At 37.6% G+C, this 27,718-nt stretch overlaps 1 protein-coding gene and 2 non-coding genes across 3 annotated transcripts; 1 reads left to right on the top strand and 2 right to left on the bottom strand.

The window, feature by feature from the left end:
- UHMK1 (U2AF homology motif kinase 1) lies at positions 1,750-27,718 on the bottom strand. Its single transcript, XM_005677152.3, has 8 exons — positions 27,284-27,718; positions 25,719-26,011; positions 24,770-24,961; positions 22,749-22,843; positions 17,130-17,206; positions 16,882-16,980; positions 12,503-12,591; positions 1,750-8,751 (listed from the first exon to the last, which is right to left on the bottom strand). The coding sequence occupies exons 1-8, from the start codon at positions 27,549-27,551 to the stop codon at positions 8,605-8,607; spliced, it is 1,260 nt and encodes a 419-aa protein (XP_005677209.2). The 5' UTR covers positions 27,552-27,718; the 3' UTR covers positions 1,750-8,604.
- Positions 14,641-14,711, top strand: TRNAG-GCC. The gene has a single exon. It is a non-coding gene; the product is annotated as a tRNA-Gly (tRNA).
- Positions 25,547-25,619, bottom strand: TRNAC-GCA. Its single transcript has one exon. It is a non-coding gene; the product is annotated as a tRNA-Cys (tRNA).

Here is a 27,718-nt window from a genome sequence, read left to right as displayed (position 1 = left end):
TGATAAAGCTTTCATGATTGTAGCAAGGTTGGGCAGACTTAGATTCCACTGCAGGTCCAGACGCGGGACGACAGCGGTCCCTGTGCCAACCTTAGCAGTTCTCCACCAATAGATCTGCACTAGTGGTTTTGTATGCATGGTACCTGTCCTCAAATATAGGAAAAAGCATGGAATGTGTAAAAAGATGGGTAGTTTAGAAGGGACAAAGCATACAGTATAAACAGAGAGGGAGGAAATGCAGCAGGATTTGCAGAAGCCAGATTGTGAAAAATCTTATGTGCCAATCTGAGGGAATTAGATATTATTTTGAAGGTAAATAGGCAAGAAAAGAGATGGGAAATAATGTGAAGAATTTTTGAAGTGCAGAGTAGCATGATCAGGTTTATTTCTAAGAATTAAAACTGTCAACATTTTAAAGTAGAGGCTGGAGAGCATGAGACTAAAGATGAGGCTCTTGTCAGAAGATAAAGTAAGGAGATCAGGACTAAAATAAGTAGTATCAGAGGAAATGGAAAAGGGGAGACGGACCAGAGAGGAACTGCTGAGCTGCCTGGAAGGCAATCCAGCATAGTGGTGTTAAGAGCACTATTTTAGAGCCAGGCATTCATTTACCTACTGTGTAATCATCAGCAGTAAAATCATCTAAATGAGCATTCCCCCGACCCCACCCCACCCCGCCCAATGAAGTGAATACCAGTATCTTCTTCACAGGCTTGTGATTAAGGATTAAATGTAGGGTAAAAAATGATAGTGTACAAAAAAGCATTTAGCACAGTGCCTGGCACAAAAGAAGTGCTCAATTAGTTACTATCATTACTGCAATTATCAGGGAGAAGAAGGGATTGAAAATGATTCCCAATTAGCTAGAATCTGGTCTGGCTTTTCAATCCTACCGCCCACACCCTTTGTTTAGCCCAGTGCTTCTCAAAGTATGGTCTCCAGAGCACCAGCAGCAGCATAATCCAACAACTTGGTAGAAATGCAAATTCTCAAACCCAGCAAAAACTAGTTATAAACTCTAGAGGTTAGGGTCCAGCAATCTACACTTTAACAAGCCCTCCCTGGTGACTCTGTTATACACGGAGTGTGAGAATTACTAATTTAAATACTCATTTTCTCTAGTCTGAGCTCTTAACACAGTCATCAGCCTCTTAGGGCATTCTTCTCGGCAGTCTCTTTCCCTTGAATTCATCATACAGCCACAGGTTTCCTAAAAAACATGTCACATCAGTATATGATTACCATCTGTAAGTCACAGTAAATGTTGGGCAAGTTTATTTATCCTATTTGGGCTTTTCATAAATGTAAAAGGGAACATTAAACATGACATAATCTAAAATAGTACCATCATCTAGGAGATGCTCCACAACTGATGGTCGAACCTACGATCTCATACTATTGTCAGAAATTAAGTCACTTGATTAAAGTCATCCAACTTAATAAAAGATCCAAGATTAGAACACAAGTTTCTCAATTACGAATTCTGATTCTTTTCATGAGATAAGGCTGTTTCTACACAATCAAAAACATTTATTCCAAAATAAAAAATTACATTTTGGTATTGTCAGTTTATGCACTATTTTCAAAAGTGAAAAATTATAGTCTTTAGAAATGAATGAATGAAGCTATATGAAAAGTTTTCAATGGTAGCTCTCAGTAAAAATTAAATCATAAAATAAGTATACTCACCTGTTACCTAATCTTGAATATTTATACTAAACACAGAAATAATTGAAATATAAAATGCAATTCATTTGTTTTTAAGCTTTATTTTATCACCCTTATCAAACAAACACACATCAAAAAGCATATCAACAGTGCATCTTATGGTAAGTCAGTTTACAACAAAACTGAACAAGGCAATCGTGTTTACAGATAAAAGTTTTCAGCAAAAAAACTATATGCAATTCAGTTAATTGAAATGCTGTGTCCATACATTTTTAGCATATAGGAAAGTGGAAAATAAAAGTTCTTTGCTACTCAGCAAGAAAAAACATGTTTAAAAGACTTGAATAGAAATCAGAAATATAGAGATTTGAGAAAAGAATTCCTTGGTACTGATACACATCTACATTTATAGTCCCACTCAGTTATTTAAAAAAAAAAAAATCACAAAAAAATAAGACATCACCAAGAACAGAGAACCATAGTGCCAAGAAATGCCAAGACCAATAAACTACTGAAACAACTGGTAGAAATGTTACAGACAGCTGTTGTGTACTGTAATATTCTTGTAGTTCTGAGGTGAAGGTAAACCAACAGGAGAGAATACTCCTAATAACTGGCTTTGGTTTAAGTGATCGTTCACATTTTTCTAATCATACCTTCTAAGCAAGAACACAGCTATTACATGTTATTGAGGGAAAACAGTAGTAGGTTTTAATATTCACAACCAACCACTCCAGTGCTGATATAGAAAGCCACAAATTCTCAAAATCTATTGATCATAACTGGATTTCAAAGAGTGAACAAAAGAACAAAGATGGAGTCCTTTGGGGGGAAAAAAATCTGTTCTACGCCAGATTTGACACTGTTTGGAGGATATAAAGGAATGTTAAATTATTCAAGGTTTATTGTACTTAACACTACTTACTTTCATAAGGTGCTACAACTCTGCAGCTAGTGCATACTAATGCCACCCACTGTACCCAATGTGCAAAGGGAAACACAGAGATGGCTAATCCCCAGTTTCTTTCTGATCCTTGATTTGCTAAGTGTTGATGTATACCAAATACACGAAAGATAGAGTCTCATTTAAATATTTATTTTTAAAAATTTGACCAAACTGAATATGGATATTTTATCTGGTCTCATACACTCTTAAAAATAATTTTCTGGGGAAACGATGAGGAATGTATAGAAAAGGCAATGTTTCCACGTTACAGGTACCAAACTTGGATTTTTAAAAATAAATATCATTTTTAGGTCATAAACTATATGAACAATTAATAATACCTTAAAAAGGAAGCCATTTTCTTCCCCTCGTCTCTTTGTTTATATTACTTTTCTCTTCTTTACTCTTAAATCTGGTAGATTTTTGACAAGCCATGCTAATATAATAATATAGCTATAGATAATTCAAATAACTGAAAAGATTTTGAGTCCATAAATGCATGAGTTTGGACGTGTGACACAGAACACTCACTACATTTTCTTTTACACACTCGCTATCCTGACATCATGAATACTATTAAGGAGAGAGAGCTTAGAAAGGGAAGGGAATTCCAACTGGGACAGAACCGACTACATATAATTCTCTTGCTGACAATCAAGAGTTTATGATAAGAAATAGCTCTGATGTTATTACCTAAGAGTTTTGCAAAGAGGAATAAAAATTTTGACAATTCCAGTTTGGGGTTTTTTCCTTCAGAGTGTGACTTATTCCATCATACAAAGTAGTATAACAAAATAAGCTCTTTTACTTCACAACAAGGATCAACAGTCACGTGGATCAACAGTCACATAAGGCAAAACAAGACAGAATGTTCTCTCTGATCACAAAGCTAATCATAAAACATACATGACTTTCAAAAAAGCCCTCGGTTTCCTTTAGGATACTGCGACAGTTACTCTATTTAATGGGAAATAACTTGTAATCATTTGATAAATTTCCCATGAATTCTGGCATTGATAGTGCCAAAAACATAACTGCCATGATTATGACAACTCTCTGAAAAGCAAAAATAAAGCAAATAAAACATTTATCCTTCTAAATAGTGTAACGGACAACAAAAGTGCTGAGTTGTAGGAAAATGAATACAAACTTCACATCAGGAGAACAAAGGTTATGTAACTATGTATCTCATATCCTGAAGATCACCTTCATGACCACCCATAAACTATTTCCTAAATGCTCTCTGGTTTACAGGTACTTCTTTTACAGCCCATTTCTCCTATAAAAGCCCAAAATTGCAGAAAAAGTTAAAACTGTATGCCTTCTTAAATGTCCCTAAGTGCTTGTCAATCACATGTCACTGTGTTAATCTACTGGTCATTCACTGTGTGAATTTAAAAAGCAGTGAAAAACACTGAATAACAGACACGATATATCCTGTGGTGTCAGAGAAGACGCTAACCTAAAACAAAACAACAGAATCTCTAAAATTTTGGGTACTTCAAAAACTAAAACAATCATACTTCTCTATCACTAAGGAAATGTAACTTAACCAAATATACCACAAGAGGCTCAGATGAATTCCATTTCACAGAGATTCAACATGCTTTTATTTACTGAGAAAGCTAGAAAGTGATACTAACCTGAAAAAGCTAACATCTCAAAAGTAAAGGTGATTTATTGAGCACCTTAAGAAATGGAAATTCTTTTGAGCTGTGACCAAAGTTTGGTCTGTACTGTGACCACAATTAACAAGAAATAAATTTTATCAGAGAGCTAGAGTAGTAAGTTTTGAAGAAGGAACGTAATATTAAAAATGGAACCACACCCAAGAAGAATTAGATTCTGCTAGACAACTCTGGCTTTCCATTATATGCAATACTGGGGGGAAAAAAACAAATATGAACAGTTTTACACACATTAAAAAAAAAAAAAGGCAAACCAAGGAAATGTTGAAGTTTTATACTATATGACTCAAACTAAAAGCTATTCCAAGGAAAAGGCAAAGGAGCAGTAACTACTATCATCTGAGAAGGTTTCACCCAAATGAGTTTTAAAATTTTCCAGGAAACACAAGGCACTTGCTTACATCTTTGACTGTCTACACATCCACCAGACTAAAAGTCATGATGAGATTCCATCTGTACCCTAATCTGAATAAAGCCACCTAGCACGTACCCTTGCATGAAAGTCCAGGTAAAACATGTGGTTACTGAGTGTCTCCCCCACCCCCTCACCCAGTAACTATGTCAGTATAATTACCATCCGCTACTATGGTGCTGATTCTCATTAAATTATAAAAAATAAAATGTCATGCTGCCAAGTATAACTAATAGCAGAAATTATGTAAGCTAGGCCTAATTTTATACAGTTAGGATAAAAGCCTAAGAAAACGATGCCAAAATGTCAGTTACCTGCATTTGAGAAATAACTCAAATGAGTCAAAACACAGCATCTGAGTATTGTAACTCTGACTATAATTTATTCCAGAAAGATAACTGACACCCTTACCAGGGTGAAGCCCAGTGAACTAAGACAGAAACAAACCTTAGCCCATAGTTTATCTTCAACTTCCTTTACACGGCAGCACTCTTTCTGGCAGCATTCCTTGTAATAAATTTGCTCAAAGATTAAAATTTAAGTATAAGTAATATGATTTTAGAAGAGAAGTTAATAGTAATTCAGATTTTTTTTAAAGGTTAATTTAACATAGCTCAGCACTCTTTTATTTAGCAGCCAGAGTACCTTTAACAAGAAGGCAATACCTGTTTCAATGAAAACAGGGAGAAGGATGAGAAAAACTGTATCTGTGGTTTTGCTCTAAAAGCAGCCATAGCAATGGCTCGAGGCATAGCAGAGAATTTTTTTTTCTAGAGATGTGCTATACTGATGGCCACAAAACAGGGAAGACATACAGTAATAACAAATGCAATCAATCTCTTATTGCAAGAGGCTCATTTTGTTATTATGCCTTTAAAATGCAGCAAATAGTTTCTTTTAGCTAGTGCTATCTTTTACTGAGGCATCCAACCCCATTTATTCTTCTCTAAATACAGCATTAAAGTTTCGAAAGTGGCCAACTAGCCACCTCCTCCAAATATGTTTCCAAAGAACCAAAGATTTCCTACAGAACAATCAATTTACATGCCTTTTCTGGGACAAAAATGTACTAGGACAACATCATGGGACAATAAAGAAGAAACTTGAAGGCAAGAGGGAAGGAAGCACAGATATTAATTTAGGGAAAGAAAAATTACCTGAGATAAAATTTTTCCCAAACTGGTAGGGGTTAAGTGAACATGAACCTTCGTATGTTTACCCTACCTCTCCAAAAGAAAATTTGTTTTTAAAACTTCAAGAAATCAAAATCTCTGTGTATATATTTCACCCTAAAGGATGATGAAAACTGCATCTTTTAATATTTGGTTCAGGTTTAAAAAAGTTAGCAAGATTAAACTTCTTATAATATTAGAAGAGGGAGAAAAATCTGCAAATGTCATCTTTGGTAGTAATGGGCTAAGAGCTATAAAATAATTTAAATCATCTTTTTTCAATTTTGTGGCTTAAATATAAAACATTTAATTCAATGCATGATTACTTAGGCTCATCAGTTATTCCCTCAGCACACTTAAAATCTAGTTAGCATCTTCTATAATAAAATTCTACAGTGTTAAACACTACATATACTCATGATGAATACATCAACAATAAGACGATCAAAGAATGCTGTGAAATTCAGCATCGAGATGTTAGCAGCACACTGCATCATTAAGCTCAGAAGCCTACCTGCAGTTTATTTGTAAGGACTTTTATTTTTGGTGGTGGTGGGGAAGGGAAATGAGAAAGGTCTATGTGCTAACCTAAAATACTTGCCCTTAAAAAGAACTCATTTGCACTGTGTTCATCAGTATGTATGGAAGGACCTGGTGTTTTTAATCAACACAGAAGCTGCTACCCATACAAACATGTATGTTTTAGGAAAGCTTAGGTCTCCATAATACTCTCTCGAATTTTCACCTGAAACCAAACCAGCTAATAAACCTCTGAAAGGGCCAAAATGAAAAAGAGTAGCTCTTCCTCCTAAGGGCACATATTAGAAGTTACTTATACAATCTTCCCTTGGGCACCAGGCCACAAGGTCTTTTGGCAATTCATTATTTATCCTCCTTATACCAAATTTGGCTTCATAATAAATATTAAAGAGAGTTCTGAAGAATTAGGTAACTATGATTAACTAAAATATCAAATAGTAACTGTGTGAACAGGGTAAAATAATTCATCCTCTAAGACATAAATTCTTAATTGGGCTCTCAATAACCTGCATGGCACCCTCAGGGAAAAACTATATGAGGAGCCTTCCAGCAGGGAAAGATATAAAAGTGTCTTCCTTAGGAAAATAAATAAATAAATAAATTTTTCATTTAGTTAAGAAAACAAATAATTCATAACCTGTATATAACTGTTTTGTATAATCAGTGCTTTATAAAGATTTCCTAAGATTAAACCTCTGAAGACAATCTACTGTAAAGTGAGAGGAATCCATAATTATGATTCCTAAAACCCTGTAATCAATCTGTGCCCATGAACTCATGAATACTAGTAGCCTCTATCTGGGGTCACGTTAGATTGCTATGAATTTTTTAAAAAATTCTTCATGAGTTTTTCATTCTTTCCACTTCCACCTTATTATAGCTACACCTTTCTTAACTTCCTTGCAATCAAAAGTCAGACCACCTGACCAGCTAGGATGCTTTCCTCTAACTTCTCTTCAGCTAAGGACAGAGGTAAAGAATGAGGGAAGAGGAAAAGAAGGTATGGGAGGGAGATGAGAGAAAAAGGAAGAAATAAAGAATCCTTGATTATGCACTCTTCACCTATTTTTTTTTCTTTTCCCTTCACTGAACAACTAATTCTTTCTTTTTAACCAACATAAATTTTCCATCATAGTAGGCAGAACTGTATCTTGAGAAATCTTACAATGATCCTAGAAGAGTCAGTACAAAACAGATGAGCTAATGCAGGGTTGAAATGAGACCCTGAAAGATGGGGCAATCTATGTGTACCAAAACTCTTACAAGAGTTTTCTCACTTTAAGAGAGTTTCAATGTAATCCAGTCTAGACTTGTATGTTCTGGGCCTCTCAGGAATGGACTATTTTCTCATTTCATTCTTTCAGACACACCAACTCCCAAAAAACCTGTATCCTAAATATTATAGACATTAAACAGGTAGGGAAGAGATGGGCATAGACTGTATTAACCCACAAGATTCACACTATAAAGAATGCTACTCAAATATTCTCTAACCTTTCATACCTGCACACTCACTCGAGCATACGTACTAGACATAAAAATTGTGCAAGATCAAGCATCAGCTTTCTATTTTAAAAGCCTTAATTAAAAAAAAATATATAGATAGGCTCACCGCAGTTTCTTTAAAGGAATATTCAGTACTACAGTACTCCTTTAAAAAAAATCAAAACTCAGTGTTAAGAACACAGTAGGGAACTGCTGCTTGACAATTACTTTACATTACTGAGAGCATCCAGTGCCAACTACAGATATCAATAAGGAAGAACCACCTAACAACAGAAAGGGATAATCTGTAAGTGATGCCACCAACGCTAACGAATTTGTTAATATTCCTATGACAGGATAGCATTCATCCCTGCTTGGTGATCACATGAAATAGTTAATATCTTTCTAAGTCACATACTGAAGAGCAGCACTCGCCCTACTGCACAAGCAAAAGACGCCCACATGGATGCTCTACAAGCCCCCAATGCATAGCTAAGAGGGCTTGTCCTACGCAGTGCCCAGTGTCTGCAAGGAAGTCACTGCTTGAGCAACGGCTGCACATTAGCAGGACTGAATAAATATACAAAGTATTCCCTTAAAATGGCAAGGGGGGGAGGGGTACTCCTGCATTCAGATGTAGAATAACCCAGGAGACGGAAGAGGAGAAACAGAAAACAGTCCTCAGGTTACTGATTAAAGCAAAGTTTGATACAGATATCCCCTCTTGTAGGCACTCAGTGGGTAAAATGTAGCCACAACAAACTTTCCATCAAACATCCTTCCAGTCAGTAATTTCTGAGCAGCTTTGGAATCACCAGCATTGGCATACTCAACAAAGACCTGTAAGAGAATAGAGAAAACAAAGTAACTTCCTTTCATCAAGACTGTTTCAGAACAGTGCTTCTCCAACTTCGTGTGTGTGTGCGTGCGTGCACGTGCGTGTGAGCGCGTGCGCGTGTGTGTGTCTCGTAACTAAGTAAGGAAGAAATTTAAAAGTAGGTAATTTCCCTTCCTAGGTAGCTGAAATACCTAACTTTATTAGTCTAATTTAATTTATTTTGACAATCTAAAGCAAAAGTTACAAGCAAGTGAAATGACTGTTCCTCGGTTACTGTGTAAGTATGTGAACCAGGAAAAGAACTGCCTCTCCCACCTCAGTTGGATGCCTCCTTTGTTACATCAATATTCTTCAAACTGAGGTGCGAGCATCCTAGGACACTCAGAGACTTTCAAAGTGGAGGCAAGCAGACAGACATCAATCTCCAGATTCTTAACTTTCATTTGTACCTTTTCCTAAAATTGGATCTACCTATAAGTTCAGGCAGGTTATCCCTTTTCATTTCCCCTCTCTTAGGAGCCCTTTTCCTAGCTGAAAAATCAAAGTATTTCCAAATGGCATAAAAATTTCCAGGATATAAAAAGAAACAACGTTAAATCCAATACTTTTTCTTTTTTAATGGACTGTGCCTGCATTGGTAAACAAAGTTTCATGCCTTGCCTATGACTGGTCATGCAAATATTTCTGTTAAGGATGAAGCGTGACAATTAGACCTAGGATATTTTGGCCTACAATGGGATTTTCTGAATTCATTAATATTGTAAAATGGACATGTAGAACTGACTCTGCCTCTTCCATTCTATGACATTTTAAGCTATGCATTACTCTTAAAGACAAAGTTTGAGACCATCCAGCGCTAAAAACTGATGCTCATTTTACTCATCTTTGATATCGTTGATATTTTATATCTCCTTTTCTTCCCAAAACCAATGTGTTTAGCTATAGTTTCTAGCAATAAATACTTCTTCATTAAATATAAAAGGAAGATTAGATGATGTCCAATGAGAATATGAAGCTCTTTCTGATTTTTTAAATTGATTAGTAATTACTCCAAAATCTACTGACCAAAGTTCAAAAAATGAGTAGACATGCACTTATAGAAGAAATACAATGCTTCCTATCTTACTCCTTGCTTCACAGATAACCTACAGTTTTACACATTATATCACTGTACACTAAATAAAGAGGAAACACATTGTATAACTTATTATGTAATTAATTACATCAGAGTTCTATGACTATAATCTTGACTACTGTTTATAAGAAGCATCCCATAATCTATTTTCCAGTATTTTTTGAATATTCCTTAAAAAATAAACATGTTTGAACTGAAAAATTCATGCTGACTTTACCAACTAGGCAACATCTTCAATAAATGAAAGAAGTTAAATCTGTGATTTTAAGAATTTATCAAAAGTTGCATTCACTCTCCACTTAGCAGCTTATTTTCCTTTGTTGATAAGCTTATTTCTTTCACTCAGTCATGTCAGTTCAGTTTAGTTGCTCAGTCGTGTCCAACTCTGTGACCCCATTGACTGCAGCTCGCCAGGCCTCCCTGTCCATCACCAACTCCCTGAGCTCACTCAAACTCATGTCAATCAAGTCAATGAGGCCATCCAACCATCTCATCCTCTGTCGTCCCCTTCTCCTCCTGCCTTCAATCTTTCCCAGCATCAGGGTCTTTTCCAATGAGTCAGTTCTTCACATCAGGTGGCCAAAATATTGGGAGTTGCACTTTTAGCACCAGTCCTTACAAGGAATATTCAGGACTGATTTCCTTTAGGATGGACTGGTTGGATCTCCTTGCAGTCCAACGGACTCTCAAGTCTTCTCCAACATCACAGCTCAAAAGCATCAATTCTTCGGCACTGATAAAGCCAGTGTCTTTTTGCTCATGAAAGTGAAAGTTGCTCAGCCATGCTGAACTCTTTGCGACCCCATGGAATGTGTAGGGGTGAATTCTCCAGTCCAGAATACTGGAGTGGGTAGTCATTCTCTTCTCCAGGGGATCTTACCAACTGAGGGATGGAACCCACGTCCCCTGCACTGCAGGCGGATTCTTTACCAGCTGAGCCACCGGGGAAGCCCAAAGCTACACTGACAGCAGAGGATGGTTTCGGTCCATCAACCTTCGGTTACAGGCCAGCACGCTTCAGCTGCACCACGTTGCTGTTACTCTTTTTGGTCAAACTTGTTTTTTTCATGACCTGGGTTCAATCTGTAGGTCGGAAAGATCTCCTGGAGAAGGAAATGGCAACCCACTCCAGTATTCTTGCCTGGGAAATTCCACAGATGGAGGAGCCTAATAGGCTACAAGATGGACACTTTCTCCCTGGAAAGACTTTTCCTGTTTCTCTATTTTGCCACTCAGATTGAGTCAGATCATGTTCATTCTTAATTCAAAACCTTCCAATACCTTTCCTTCTCATTCCTTGATCTATCCTATACTCCCATACTTCCTTGATCTCATCTCCCATTATTCTCCATTCTTCTCATTTTGCATAGCCACACCGTCCTCCTCAAACCTACCAGGAATACTCAGGGCCTTGAAATTTGCTGTTCTTTTGCTAGAATTCTCTTCCTTACCGCCTTCAAATTTTGACTCAAGTGTAATCCATTATGTTCTTCCTCACCTGCTTATTTAAAACTGCCATCCACCCCTCCACAGCACTCTTTATATCTCTTCTCCAATCTCTTTTTCTCCATAGCACTTATCATTATACATTCTTTTGTCTGCTTTGTTCACTGTTGTATCCTACCTGTTATGTTCAATAAATACTGGTTGAATAAACACACAAGGATGCAGTTATTAGTATGCTCCAGACACCGAATGAGGTAAATGCTGTTATCACTAGACTGGCAATAATAACCTTTCACTAAGACGAGAGTGAAATTTCTTTCACTTCTTTTCAGTTGCCAAGAATTTTCTTAATATTTAACCGTGAAAGACAAAATCCACAACCAGAGGTGATTGCACCAGGGGACATTTGGCACTGTCTAGAGACATTTCTGGTGTCACAGCTGAGAAGGATGGTGGAAAGAGGCTAATCCAGTGAGCAGAGGCCAAAGATGACGTTACATATCCTATAATGTACATTATAGCTCCCCAAACAAAGGACTACCCAGCTCAAATGCCAGTGATGTTAAGATTAAGAAACAGAATAAAACAATATTCTATTTTCTGGGGAAAAAAAAAAAAAACCTACAGATAAAAGAAAGGCTTAACTTAGGATCACAGAGTTTTCTTCAGAAACCCTGATCATACTTTTAGCCTATACAGTCTACAGATGAAAAAACTAAGGTTCCTCACAAAACAAGCCAAGTTGAAACTTGAACTCAGCTTTCAGGATTCTCAGTCTAGTATATTTTCCTTGTTTAAATTATCACTGATAATTCTATTACAATCAGAACCTAACCTAAATGGTTTTCCTACTGTACTTAATTAGAAAAAACTGGGCCAAATATTTCTGTAGCTGACCCTGACCTAAATTAGCATACGATTCAGCTGGCTCTATTCAATGGCTTAAAAAGTAGATTAACAATTAAAAAAAAATTTTTTAAGTGATAAAAAGTACATGCATATTATAGAACTTTTGGAAAAAGAAAGAAGTACAAAAAAGTAAAAACCGTGATAATGCAAATTCATAATTCCTAGCAACATTTTGTGTGTATCTTTCTTTAAAATTACAACATTTTGTACAGGATTTTAATAACCACTGAATCCTTTTCAAATTATGAAAAATATTCACTTACTTGTCCTCTGCCAGGATTTTCTTTTGGAACAAGCAGAGACACCACTGGTCCATATTTTTGACATTCTTCTTTTACATCTTCTACAACATCTGGTTATTAATAAATAAGGAAGTAATCACTTTGATGTAATTTGTGAGCACTCATTATTTTCAGATTTTAAATTCAAGAATCCATAACTAGGGAATGAAATCATTTTCTGTAACTTTTAAAATTATGCTTAAGTTAAGAATAATATAAATGTAATGCATTTAATAATTTTTTTAATATTTTAAATGTTTTGGTTAATACATTCAAATAATTTGAAATCCAAAAGAAAAGTCTTCTTGCAACTTTCCAAAATGTCATTCTGTTCCCCTCCCTGAAGACAATAAGCATTATTAGTTTCTTCTGTAACCTTCCATGAACTTTATAAGTTTATACAAGCAAATATAATCATATATGCTTTGAATAAAAAGTTCCAATCTTTTTTAAAAGTACATTTTTAGACCTTTCAATATCATTACACAAAATTTTCTCATTTATTTTTATGCTGATTTAATATTTCATTCTATAAAAGATTGATAAATTCTCTAATGTGTCCTACTGATGAATAATTAAACTATCCCCAAACTGCTTGCCATTATAAACAATACTGTAATAGATAAACTTGTATATACATCTCATTTCACTTGTGTACTTCTAAATTAACTTTTTGGAAATGGAACTGCTAGGTCAAAATTAATATGAATTTGTAACTGCTAGAGTTACCAATTTGCTTTTCATATAGGTTCACTGACTTAAACTCTCTCCAGTGACATATGAGAATGTTTTCCTATACCTTACCCACATCTTCACTGTAAGATATCAGAGTATAGTATTAATATTTCAACAAATGAGAATGAAATATGTGTGTGAGATATATTGTACATCCTTTCATATAAATTGTTTGTATCCTTTACCCACTATCTATTGGCTTGCCTTATAGGGGTTCTTTCTGTGGTAAGAACTGTAAATATTTTGTCTGTGGTGGTTCACATCACGGTAAAATTTGCTGAATCACTATTTTCAATTATGTGCACACTAGTGCACACTGTGCCTTCTCAACTCCAAGAGTATATATATTTTAATCTCCTATGATTTTTTAGCTAAATTTTTTTCCTTTACTCTCTCCTGCCTGCCTGTTTTTTCCTTCCCTCCTTACACTCTCCCTACTTCCTTGTTTTAATACTCTAACATATACAAAACTTGCAATTCATTTTGGTCTCAGTGGAAGGTTCAAATCTAACTTCTTCCCCACTGCCATCAAGATTACAAGACAGCTGTCCTCACACATGATTTCGAGCAAGGCAAGCTTACCTAAAACTAGTGTAATCTGAAGGTGCCCTTGCTAATCAGAACTGACAAAGGTGTTTAATGCTACTAAAAAGTCTGTGGCACTTTAGTTCATGTAAGACTCTTAAATAGTTAAGACTTCATAGCATTTACGCATTTAAATGTTTAAATGCCATTAAATGTTTAACATTTCAGCATTTAAATGCTTAATGTATTTAGAAGTAGAAAAAACGGTGTTACACAGCAAACTACACGGGAAAGAACAGATACAGACTACCTAAGGTTTACTCAAGAAAGTTCACGCTTGAGTTTTATAGCAGTCAAAATTATTAGGAGGAGACGAAATTAAATACAGTAGATAGACACTTAAAAGGCTTAAGTAATAATTTGAAATAGATGTCAAGAGATTATTTAGAACTACTGTACCATAATGACCTAATTAAAAAATGCTGTTGTTGTTTAATTGCCAGAAGGGAAGTCGCTCAGTCGTGCCCAACTCTTTGCGACCCCATGGACAGCAGCCTGCACCAAGCTCCTCCCTCCATGGGATTTTCTAAGCAAGAGTACTGGAGTGGGTTGCCGATTCCTTCTCCAGGGGATCTTCCCGACCCAGGGATCGAACCAGGTCTCCCGCATTGTAGACAGACGCTTTACCATCTGAGCCACCAAGGAAGTCCTGTCCAACTCTTTCACAACCCCATGGACTGCAGCCCGCCAGGCTCCTCTGTCCATGGGATTTCCCAGGCAAGAATACTGGAGTGGGTTGCCATTTCGTTCTCCAGGGAATCTTCCCAGAGTAGGAACTGAACCTGTATTTCCTGAATTGCGCGTGGGTGGTTCAGTGGTAGAATTCTCACCTGCCATGAGGGAGGCCCAGGTTCATTTCCTGGCCCATGCAGCCACAGTGACCCCTTTTTGGGCTACCCTTGTGGCTCAGCTGGTAAAGAATCTGCCTGCAATGCGGGAGACCTGGGCTTGATCCCTGGTGTGGGAAGATCCCCTGGAAAAGGGAAAGGCTACCCACTCCAGTATTCTTGCCTAGAGAATCCCATGGATGGAGGAGCCTGGCAGGCTACAGTCCATGGGGTCACAAAGAATCAGACAGGACTGAGTGACTTCACTTCATATCACCCACTCCAGTATTCCGACCTGGAGAATTCCATGGACTGTATAGTCCATGGTGGGGTCACAAAGAGTCAGACATGACTGAGTGACTTTCATTTCACTCCTACACTGCCGGCAGATTCTTTACAACTGAGCCACCTGGGAATTCCAAAACAATAACGAGGGTAAGACTATTCTTTCAGATAAAAAGGCATCCTAAAAAGTATAGATTGGAGATTCCTACATTTGTCACAGATTCAAAGAAATTAGGTTTGTTTCACTTGTTAGGTAACTATATAAAGCTGAGGGACATAAAATGACTTACTCTTAGAAGAAACAGTGTGGTAAAACTAGCTCCATCAGTAACGGTTTAATTTTCCACAAAGAAAATGCTCAGTTATAAGCAACTGATATTTCTGAACTTCCCAAGTTGGGGGAGTGGTAAGAACGAACTTGCCAATGCAGGAGACACAGAAGACCTAGGAGACCTGGCTTCAATCCCTGGGTCAGGAAGATTCCCTGGAAGAGGAAATGGCAACCCACTCCAGTATTCTTGCCTGGAGAATCCCATGAACAGAGGAGCCTGGAGGGCTGCAGTCCATAAAGTTGCAAAGAGTCAGACTGAAGCGACTTAGCATGCACACATTTGATATTTCTAAGTTTGATCCTGCTTTTTTTTTAGTCCATTCACCACTCTGCTTCCAGAATGCGCTTATTAAACCCAAGTGACTATAACGCTCACCTAGTTTAAATTTTAACAGCTCTTTATTGCATTTTACAATGGACTAATATTTATTGAATACTTAGCAGAAGCCAGGAACTATTCTACCCCGATACAAAGTTCTTGTGTGTAATTTATATTCCAGTGTTACTATCTCTGGGCTTAAAGTCCAAATTCTTAAACATAACAAACAAGTCTATTAGATACCTGTATTCTGGCTACCTTTTTAGCTTTGACTGACTGTTAAATATCCTAAAAGACAGCCATCCCGAACAACTTGCTGTTCTCTGAATATGCCACATTTTCTCTCATCTCAGTGTCTCTGAGCTACTTTTAGCTCAACCCCTCAACTTTTAGTCAAGCAACTTAAATTACTAACAGAACTCAGATATTATATGTCAGACTGAGTTAAACAGCCCTCCTCTCTGCCTCAATACTTTACTGTAACCTTCAGATTTATAGAAGTAATCATTTATATACTTGTAATTATTTATATAACTGTCTCCCCTATTATACTAAAGACAGGAAATAAATCCACAGTGGCAAGTGCATACTCAGTAAATATGTTTAGAGTGAATGAATTGTTAAAAGCAAAACAAATAAATAAGAGCTAAAAAGAAGTGAAAGTGTAGGGCAGGATTAGCACAGACAGAAAGAAACAAGTTGCTGGGAAAGATAATCTTTATTTATTTAGTAAAGGTTTATCAGATGCAAAAGAGTTGAAAAGACCTTAGGAATTGTTCAAGTCTGCTGGGACTACTGTAACAAAACGCCACACACTAAGTGGCTTAAACAACAATCATTTGTTTCTCTTAGTTCTGAAGGCTAGAATTCAAACATCAAGGTGCAGGCAGATTTGGTGCCTGGGTGTAGACAGCTGCCTTCCTGCTGTATACTCACATGGGCAGAGACAGAAAGAGAAGAAAGAAAAAGACTGCTCTCCTGTCTCTTCTGTTTTAAAGGCCACTAGTTCCATCAGAAGGGCCCCAGCTTCATGACCTAATCTAATCCTACTACCTCCTAAAGTCTCCAACTCTATCACATTGGGGCTTAGAGCGTTCTCATAAGAAACTGGTGGGGGACATATTAAATATACAGCAGGAGTCAAAAGTAAGTGCACTTTAGAGACCACAGAGTTCCATATCCTTACTATATAAACTAGCAAAATACGAGAACGCTATGAAATGGTATGTCTATTCTACACAGGAAAGACCCATTAAAATAAAATTTAGGAAGCCCTGACCTTCATATTCTTCTTCATTCTCAAGATAATCATCGTCCAGCACATTCAGCAGTCTTAGCACTGGCGTAGGAAGCATCACCAAATCTTCAATATGAGGGGCTGTTAAATTTATTACAACATGGTTAAATGCAAACTCCTTCGAATAAACTGATGAATATTAGGGAAAGGAGCTCGGGAATATAAATTAGTTCTGATATCTTATTTGATTATAAAGTAACCAAGAAAAAATAAAGATGTGTACAACTTACCAAAAGGAATGCTAAAGAATGGGCTGCACAATGCCATTTCAGCAGGAATTCTTCTGCTTGGATCATCATGAAGCATGCTAAAACACAAAAATATGAATCTTTACATCAAATCTTTTGAAAGTATAACCAATAAAGAAAATAAAAACATCTAAATATTCACCACAACATTAATTATATTAGCATGACTCTCTGAATCATTCAACTACAAAAAATATTAATGCCATTTATGAGCAAACAGTTTAATAAATTATTATATACACCTAAGACATAATACTATATTTTAATTTAAAATGTTTTTGATTAATAAACACAACATAGGAAAATGATCCACATTTTGTAACACTAACTGAAAAAAAGCTAGACATAGATTTATGGTAATTGAATCAAAAAAACAGAGGTGAGATGACTTTTGTCTTGTTAAAGCCTCCTAATAACAAAGCAACTTGATAGCAAAATAAAAAAATCTATGGACAACATCTCTAACAAAAGTAAGTAATCTCACTAGACAACAAAATCCGAGTGGCTAGGGAGAAACCATCAGTAGCAATAAGACTTGCACCATATGGGCATCTATGTAGACGGAAGCAGAGAGAAACCACACTTAATCTGATGACCCAGAGAAAAAATAATCCCCCAAAACAGGTATTCACTGGGAAGCACAAAAACCAATTTGAGAAAAGCTGTTTAAACTAAACCAGGGGTTATACATTCCAAATGAATACAAGGGGTCCTCTGTAAGATTTGAGGGGGCTGAAGTAATCTAGACACTAGAATCTCTCAAAACCAATCAGCTGAAGCTCCCTTCTAAGGCAGAGTCCCACAGAAAAAAGAAATCTTGGGATGAGAACCCATATTGATGGGGTAAATGAAAATTGAGAGAGAAAGAGACAAAGACATCAGGAAAAAGCAGGGAAAGGGAAGAGCCAAGAGGATCTCAAGGGAAAAAAAAAACCCACTACACAAAACAACAGAAGAGGGAGCTATGTATAGTTAGGAAAGCTACACCTTCCTAGGTTTAGGAAAATGAAGTTCACATAAAAATGAGCCACATACAAAGTATTATACCAAAGTTATTAGACCAGGAAAGAGGACTGCAAATAACCTGCCCTCAGACAACAAATGCACACAAGAAAGGCGTGAAGGGCATGACCACAACACCCAGGAGCCTATAACCAACCATGTGAAAATGAGGCCAAGGCACTGTTCACAAAGATACAGAGTGTTAGAGAGTAACATAAATCAAAACTAGGATGACCACAACACCCAGAAGCACTATGGCCAACCATCTGAAAATGAGGCCAGGGCATTGTTCACAAAGATACAAGGTGTTAGAGAGTAACATAAATCAAAACTAGAAAATATCAAAAATCAGGTAACAAAACAAAGGAATAAAAGGAATCATTTCATAAATTAAGCTTAAGCTGGAAGTCACATAAGGGTGAATAAAAACAAAAGATGATGTCCTAAAGACAAACAGAAGGCAAAAAGGAGAAAAAATTGTTAGATCAAAAAGAAATAATAAAATAGATAAAAAACTATTCAAGAGAGTGATAATACTGAATAGTCAGAGAAAATCTATTAATAATGCCTACAGAATGGGAGTGAAGGAAAAAAAAAAGCCAAGTAATGGAACAAACAGTAAGAATTTTAACTTAAGAATACTTTCATACAACAAACAAAAGGATCTAAAACTACATATTTCTTAAGAATTCAGACCCAGAGCAATCAAAATCTATTATTCTGGTAAAATCACTAGACTTAACAAAAACATGAAATCCTCACAGCATTTAGACCTAAAGACCAAATTACTCAAAAACAAAGTGTCATCAGCACTCTGCCTTCAACAGCAACACTATCTGCTAGAAGAAAATGGACTACAGTTGACCCCTGAACAACTTCAGGTTAGGAGGACACCCTCTCCCCAGCTGAAAATCCATTTAACTTACATATGGCCCTCCATATCCACAGTTTCTCTGTATCCACAGTTCTGTACCACAGAGTCAACCAACTGCACATCACGTAGTAACAAAATCTGTGTATAAATGGACTCACGTAGTTCAAACCCATGCTGTTCAAGGATCAACTGTAATATGTTTAAAACGCTCAAGAAAAAAGTCTGCCAAGGATTTTTATACTCAGATAAACAGACTTTCAAGTGTAATAACACAGTTTAACTATTATTAACAAGCAAGAACTCAAGAGAATATTAATCCTACAATCAAAACAAGCTTCAGTACACTAAAATGATAAGAATACAAGGACCAGTGATGAACATTAAATACCTAGTTACACACAAATCTGACTAAATGAGTGTTTGAAAAATAAACAGTGCATAGCATGTAATGGCCATATAATCTGACAACACGGTTATAACTATTTTTCAAGTGGGAGAATAGGAAGAGCATATGCAAAAGCAACTGTTTTCAGTAATCTTACTACAGCACTATTATTGAGACTGTTTTAGTGTAATGTGGAATAAAGCAAATGAGTAATAATGAAATATTCTAATCTGACATTCTCTTTGTCCTTAAGAAGCAGAATTCTTGACATAAAAGAAAAGAGATATAAAACAGAAGAAGTAAAAACATTATGGTATTGAATTTAAATGAGAAATATCAGTATGAACTCCACCCACTTAACAGGCCTAGAATCAATGATCACCCCAACAGCAATGAGTATTAATACCCAGACTGTGGTTTTGAGAGCTTGTTTGGGCTTCCCTGGTGGCTCAGCTGGTAAAGAATCCACCTGCAATGTGGGAGACCTGAGTTCGATCCCTGGGTTGGGAAGATCCCCTGGAGAAGGGAACGGCTACCCACTCCAGTATTCTGGCCTGGAGAATTCCATGAACTGTATAGTCCATGGAGTCACAAAGACTCAGACATGATTGAGTGCCTTTTACTTGGAGGTTCTAGCAGAGAGCTGCTGCTGCTGCTAAGTCGCTTCAGTCATGTCCGACTCTGTGTGACCCCACAGACGGCAGCCCACCAGGCTCCACCGTCCCTGAGATTCTCCAGGCAAGAACACTGGAGTGGGCTGCCATTTCCTTCTCCAATGCATGAAAGTGAAGTCTCTCAGTCATGTTCGACTCTTAGTGACCCTATGGACTGCAGCCTACCAGGCTCCTCCGTCCATGGGATTTTCCAGGCAAGAGTACTGGAGTGGGGTGCCACTGCCTTCTCCGTAGCAGAGAGTGCAGCTACTCATATACCCTTGACCAAAGACCGGTTCTCCTTTATTGGGGACGGTCATCCACTTCGACCGAGCACACACCTTCGGGAAGCCCGCACATGGAGCTGTGCAGGAGGGAGGAGACACCTGCCCAGTGAGCCGGTTTAGCTGCACAGGAGGACAGATGTCACAACCAGATCGCCTCACATCCCAGACTGCGGGAAATACTACTTCCTACTAAAAGAAACCAGGCTTCTTGGAGAAACGGCTACTTCCAGGTCTGGAGCAGGAAATGTACGCTTTGAACTGGAAACATCTTCTCGTGCCAGACAGTGACGAAGCTATTAAAGAGAGTAAGGTATGCCAAAGCTAACCTGCAGAGCCTCAAATTCATCAAAGATGAGATAATTTCAGCTTCAATTAGGATAAGAACTGCAATGGATTGAACTATACCAAATATATTTAGATTCATTAGTTAATAATGATATTTTGACCTTTCAAAAAGGAAATAATCCACTTTGAAAGATGATAAGGAATCAATTCATTATGAAAACAAACTAATTAAGTGAACCAAGCATTTATTTCATCTTTAGTTAACTAAATGAGAAGACTAAGAACATCACTGTTCTACAACTCCTAACAAACTAATAGATCTAGGCATTGAATATTAACAGCTATTAACACATCAAATGGAGATAGCCACATTATGTGCTAACCTAAAAAAACACAGTACCATATATACAACTACCAATTTAAAGAAAAGAAGGCAAAAAAAAGAAAGAAAGAAAGAAAATAGGGCAATATGTTAAACTATATTACAATAGCACCATCTGTAAAATTCAGACTGTGGACAACTATACTGAGTCAGCAATCCAGGCTGTTCAACAGATAAACAAGGGAAAAGGGGAGCAGGAGATGGAAAGGGACTTTTTAGAGAAAATGAAAGTTAAAAGGGATTCTTAATAGAAGAGCAACATTAAACTATAGTATTTAGGGATGCACACTTAGGTAACAGAACTATAATAAAAACAAGGAAGTAACAACCATGAAATCAGGGCAGTGGTTCTTTTAGGGAGGAAGAAGGGGCTTGCAATTGGGATGGGGTACACAGAGGACTTCTAGAGTAGCTGGTAAAGTTCTATTTCTCAACCTAGATGGTAGATACAATAATATTCCTAAGTATTCACTAAGCTATACATTTTTTTTTCAGTATTTATGTTTTAGTCTAACAAAAAAAGGTCTGAATAATTTGCATGCATACACAACAAAATACGAAGGAAAATACTGAAAAGAAATAGAGCAAAGCACTAATACTAGAAAATGAGCTTATAATTTCTCATCACAATTTTTTATAGCTTCCAAATCTAGTATTAGTTGCAGAAAGAAAAAGAATAGTTATCATTAAAAACAAAAAAACTCTCAAGCTAAATAACAAAGTCAATGCTAGAACTTAGACTTCTAAGTCTATCTTCAGTTCAGTCCAATCGCTCAGTCGTGTCCGACTCTTTGCGACCTCATGAATTGTAGCACGCCAGGCCTCCCTGTCCATCACCAGCTCCCGGAGTTCACCCAGACTCACGTCCATCGAGTCAGTGATGCCATCCAGCCATCTCATCCTCTGTCGGCCCCTTCTCCTCCTGCCCCCAATCCCTCCCAGCATCAGTCTTTTCCAATGAGTCAACTCTTCGCCATGAGGTGGCCAAAGTACTGGAGTTTCAGCTTTAGCATCATTCCTTCCAAAGAAATCCCAGGGCTGATCTCCTTTAGAATCCATTATATAATTTGACTTCTATCCTAGAATCTATGATGTAATTTTACACGCCTCTTTTCAATGTAAAATGCAACATGCAATATCTAATATCAATCAGCTACTAGCAGCTACCTAAAACTACTGTAATTTGTAAAACATATACACATACTCACAAATATGTGCCCGTAAAACTGGTGAGATCTGAGTTCCATGGACTGTAATATCAATTTCCTAGTCTTGACATGGTACTCAGATTTTTAAGATGTTACCACTAAGGGAAACGGGTGAAAGCAAAACACTCTATCTGTCCCCAAAGTTTTCAATGGTAATTATTTAAAGTATAATATATAATTACATGAAATATTATTTTGGCATTCCAAAGTAAACTTGGTCTTTAGTTAGTAAAGATTCTTTAAACACCTATTCTCCATCATTTACAGAACTGCCAGAGTTACAGAAGGCCCAACATACAGTGACTCATCATCTATCTTCCACTGAACAGCGGTAAGTAACAGCCTAATACCTGGTACTTGCCATGAAAAAAAGAACACTTTTGTTTCTTATTAGAAACCAGTCTGTATAGAATATCTAAAGATTTTTAATTCTAAGGAAGCAAAACCTCTACATGATTAAGCAAGCCAGAAAATAATATAAATCCATTCAGGAAGAAAAGCAAGTTTAAAGTACATGTAATGTACCTTTTGATAAGGTCTCTTAGGTGATAGGCTGGAATTGCGGCATTCACCACTGCTTTACTGGCAAATATGTGATCAATAATAGCAGAACTATTTGCCTAAAAAGACAGAAAAGTTCTTCTTTGGTTATCCAGTTCAGTCCTTATTTGTTGAGTACTAAGCACACAGCACTGAACAGTCTGGTAAGTTAAATACAACAGAAAACACTCTCTTCTGAAAGTTTATAATCTTAATGAAGGAGATTACATACATTATTATAAAACTTCTAGAGAAGAGGAATTTTTTTCTCTATTCTCAGTATCTAACACTGTGTGAACATTTACTAGGTGAATGAATAAAGAAACAAACACCAAGGCAACCACACAGAAATGTAATTTAATGCAAACTGAGAAAATAAACGTGCGCTAGGTGAGTCAGAGTGTCCTCATCATGAGTCAATTGGTTTCCAGATGGAATAAAATAAACTATCAAGGAGAAACCATGGCAGAATTTAAAAACTGCACCTGTCACATTATTCATACCTTAAATCCTTGTGGAACATAACATTTTCTCCAGGAGTACTATGGAAGTGTGTACATGAGTAAAAATACTCAATTTATCATCATCACCAAATAGCAATACTTACCACAGGCCACACACTATGCTAAGAATTAGATATCATTTCAACACTCTTATCATCATTTTACTGAAAGTAAACCACAGTTTAGTAAACCTAAATAAGTAACTTAGAGATGAAGGGAAGATATAAACCCTACAGATTTAACTTCAGAGCCTAAGCTCATATTTGGTAATTGTGCCTCCACAGAAAGGGATACAATACAGAATGATACTTTTATCTAGGGGGCACATAGTGAGGACTGCTTTAATACACATCAGCCTCTAAATTTCACCAAAAAAGAAAAAAAATTAAATGCCTAAGTTAATAATTAACTAGATCACTGAATGTGATCTAATTCTAACTGGCCCTGTCCTAAACAGAAAAAGTCCAAAGAATTCAAAGTGAGTCAAGCCTAATGCAGGAAATTGATGTGTTTATCTGTAGAAGCACTAGAGAAAGTACCCCCAAAGTACACTGGACTATGTGCAGGTACTAATGACAAAGAGTGATACTGGTTTTACAGCATATTTTGGCACCATTTTTTTTTTTTTCCAAAAGTAAGGTACAACTACTGGCTATTAAAGTATTCCTTCCAAGAACTGTTTCAACAGATATAGGTGACTAGGGGTTTAAGAGAAATAAAATTCTGTATAACAGCAACACACTAAGTATTATATGCTCAAAAAAATACTTGCTTCATATCAAAATCTAATTCCTAAACACCGTATTGCTTTTCAAACATCTAGTCTAAAAGAGACTGATACCATCACAACATTCAAGCCTCAATATGTTTGAAAAAATACTGCAGTTAATTCTTAACTCACAAATACGCAAAAAGTAAATTCCTATGTCAGTTGGAACTTAGAACCCATGTTCTCAAGCAAACAATGTTATGAGCAGCAGTCACTTTCTCAGGACAGTTCACGTATAGAGCACAAACAGGAAGCAGCGTGGAGCCGTGGGCAGAACACTGGCCTTCTGACTACGAGGGGCAGAATTTGGTCCAGAACATCCAGTTGTATGACCTTGAGCTAGTGGTTTTACATATTCGTGCCCCCAGGTTTTCACGTGTAAATAACTAATATCCATTCTAACAATCCTCACAGAGTACTACTGTATTAGTAATATTTTACAATGTAATACAATTACTTTACTGAACAAACCACTTTTACTTCCTCAGGAAAAGGCATTCATTCACACACTTTATCAAGCACTTACAACATGCCAGGCCTCAGCTAAAAACAGTGAGCATGCAATGCTTCCTAGCGCATCTGTAGCTATGGGACTGAGGGGTAAGTAGCATTAAAGGGAGTAAGGGGAATATGGAGGAGATAAAGCAATCAGAGTCCTCAACGAAAATCATTATAAACTGAGTACTCTCACACTGGGATTAAGGACCTGAAAGCAAAACACTGGTTCAGTTTACCTTCCATTCCTGAGATCTGACTGTATGTTTCAATTTCATTCCTGAGAACATTTCCAGTAAAATGATTCCTAGGCTCCACAGATCAACAGCTGAGGTACATTCTGTATCACTCTGCAGGCCAGCCTGGGCCAAGCAATTCTGCAGTTCTGCTTCCGGAGCCCGATACCCGTCTGTCTGAATATACTTTACATCCTAAAGAAAATGAGTAAGTATTATAACCAATCAAAAACTGCCCACCTTCCATCCATCTCTACAGTGTATTTACCTCTCAGAATGTGTGATAAGCCAATGTCACACTGAATGGCAGAATTTTTAGTCCTTGGCGATCATAATTCTTTGGTTCATTAACTGGATAGTTCTCAAAGGCAAGCTGCACACTTTCCATACAACTGCTCATTTCTTTAGATACTCTCTTGCCTGTGAGGCACTGCTGAAAAATAAGGACACTCTGCAAAGAGCAGATAAACTATGGAAAAAGGACCATTTGCCAGAACTATCACGTGAGTTCTTCCATTAGAGTCCCAACATGAAAACATCAGTAACAGTAATTCAACAACTAACCAAACACTCAAAGAAAAATAGTGTTCTATGTAAAGTACTTTTAAAAATTTCAGAGCCCTCTTGTATTAGCTCTCTCCTACCTGACTCAAACATGTGTGTGAGACGCTCAGTCGTGTCTGCCTTTTTGCAACCCCATGGATAGCCTGCCAGCCTCTGTGCATGGAATTTTCCAGACAAGAATACTGAAGTGGGTAGCCATTCCCTTCTCCAGGGGATCTTCCTGACCCAGGAATTGAACCTGGGTCTTCTGCATTGCAGGCAGATGCTTTACCATCTGAGCCATCAGGGAAGCCCCAAATATCTCTTAAGTCTCTACTAAATCACCTCTGTTATTTAAAAATTTTTGTTTTAGACAACTGAGGGGCTGGGGAGAGAAAGTATGTCTTACCTGATTGCCTTCTTTGAAGCTAAGTCCAAAGTCAATGAGTTTAAAACATTCATTCTCGGCACTCCACAATATGTTACGTGGCTTGAGGTCTGCGTGGACATAACCCTCATGATGAAGAAAAGCAAGGGCCTCTAGAACATCTCTGGCACAATGCTGTATCATCCACATGGAACAACCCTGGTGACTGGAATATAAAAGCAATTCCGAAACACTGACATCCAGGAGTTCAAGCAACAGACAGCGTGATGGCACATTTGGAGAGAAGTGGATTGTGAAGACTCCATACAAAGTCACTAAAAAAGAAATTAATTATAATACTTTAAAAACCAGACTCAGAATAAGTGACTATTAAAGTAGATAAAAATTGGGGGTAGTCTAGATAAGGATAACTTTAATGAGCAAGCCACTGGAATTTATTTTTCCCATGAGTAAGATTTTTGGGCAACTCAGTTATTTTAACAAAATGAGATGACCTTCAGCAGCAGATTACTACTAAAAGATATTAGATATGACATAATAATTCAAACTGTGTTTCCCAAGCACTCAGTGATGGGTGAATATGCACTTGGGTGCCAAGCAAAACTGATCAGAAGAAAAATCCAAATACTAAGTACTCTTAACGTAAATGTCACAACATGCAAAATCAAAACTGAAGATCCTTTCCTGATTCAGAATAGCACTCTATTAATATTAAAAGAAAAGATTAAGATATTCAAGATGACATTTTAACAATCCTGTAGAGATTCATCAAGTCCTTAAGCCAAAAAAATTCCCTCCTAAATAGCCAGGTTATATACACCATTTAGCAACCCTTGAAAAAGAAAAGGGGAAAAAAAAAGCAACACTAGTATTAAGACATTCTTCTTTAAATGGCAGTATTAAAGAGGTCACTCTTAAAATTAAAAATGGATCATGTTTGCCAGCAAGTAAGACATTTATAAAGCCATAACTAATTATAAGCTCTCCGTTGGTATAATGAAAACTGTTTTTGTAAATCAATCACCAGTAATCATTATATATCTTACATTCTAAATATCTGAATGATGAAACATGGTCTTACCTGGCTAAAAGTATAAAGTGTACATGTATAATTTTCACACTGCCATACGAACACCTATGTAAAATTTAGGAGTCATTTCTCCCAAATCCATACCAAATATGTATCAAGAACAACCTATACGAGTTATTAGTATTGACGTCACAAGTACAAGAAATATTTCCCATTTTTCACTGGTGTGCAAAGATTCAAAAATTTCCGCAGAAGAGATGACAATTTACCAAAGATACACCTCCTTTCACTTGAGAAGACAATTCTCTGTGCAACATTCTCTAGTGAGAACTGAAGCAAAACAGAATTTACTGAGCATCTACTACGAGCAAAGCAGACCATCTTCCCCGTACTGCAGAGTGAAAGGGGGATGGGAAACGGCCTTGTACCGGTGATGAGCACAGGGCGAGCCCCACTTCTCCAGCCTAAAATACGGGAGACGGAACGCCAGGCTGAAAGAGACAGCACGCTAAAACTGGGACCTGGGCAAGACAAGAAGGGAGACAGCGGCAATTACCGATGTTCCTGTGACCCTGCAACTGCTCCAGCGCCGCCCTCTCTTTGCGGAAACCATACTCGGCGGCCGAGGCCGCAGCCCCGGTGGTTCCTGGCGGTAGGAACTGCTTCAGCGCTCCTGGGGGCGAGCCGGGTGTGCCGCAGCAACGCACCCGATACACCGAGGCCGAGGAGCCGCTACCCAGGCGGCTCTGTACCTGCCACAGCCGTCCGAAGGCTTCCAGAAACCGCGGCGGCTCCGCGCCCCACGCGCAGCCGGATCCCGCCATCGGTGCAGACTGAGGGGGCTGACACGGAGCTGACTCGACGCCCGGGGCAGGCCGGCAGAGCTTGCGGTCACATCCCCGCCCGCCGGACCAGCGGCTCCGCAGGGACGGGCCTGCAGCCGCCTCACCGACTGCCGGGACCTCACGCCGCCATGACACCGGAAACCGCC

This window comes from Capra hircus, chromosome 3, assembly GCF_001704415.2.
Source record: "Capra hircus breed San Clemente chromosome 3, ASM170441v1, whole genome shotgun sequence".
NCBI classification, from domain to species: Eukaryota; Metazoa; Chordata; class Mammalia; order Artiodactyla; family Bovidae; genus Capra; species Capra hircus.
Note: the sequence above shows the minus strand (reverse complement) of the source record. Positions and strands in the feature narration are given on the sequence as shown.

Coding starts and splice junctions, on each gene's coding strand:
- UHMK1 (XM_005677152.3), bottom strand. CDS start 27,551: ATGGCGGGATCCGGCTGCGCGTGGGGCGCGGAGCCGCCGCGGTTTCTG. Junction 26,012..27,283: donor GCAGGGTCACAGGAACATCG/GTAATTGCCGCT, acceptor TTTCTTTTTTAG/TGACTTTGTATGGAGTCTTC. Junction 8,752..12,502: donor AAAATCCTGGCAGAGGACAA/GTAAGTGAATAT, acceptor ATTCTCTTACAG/GTCTTTGTTGAGTATGCCAA.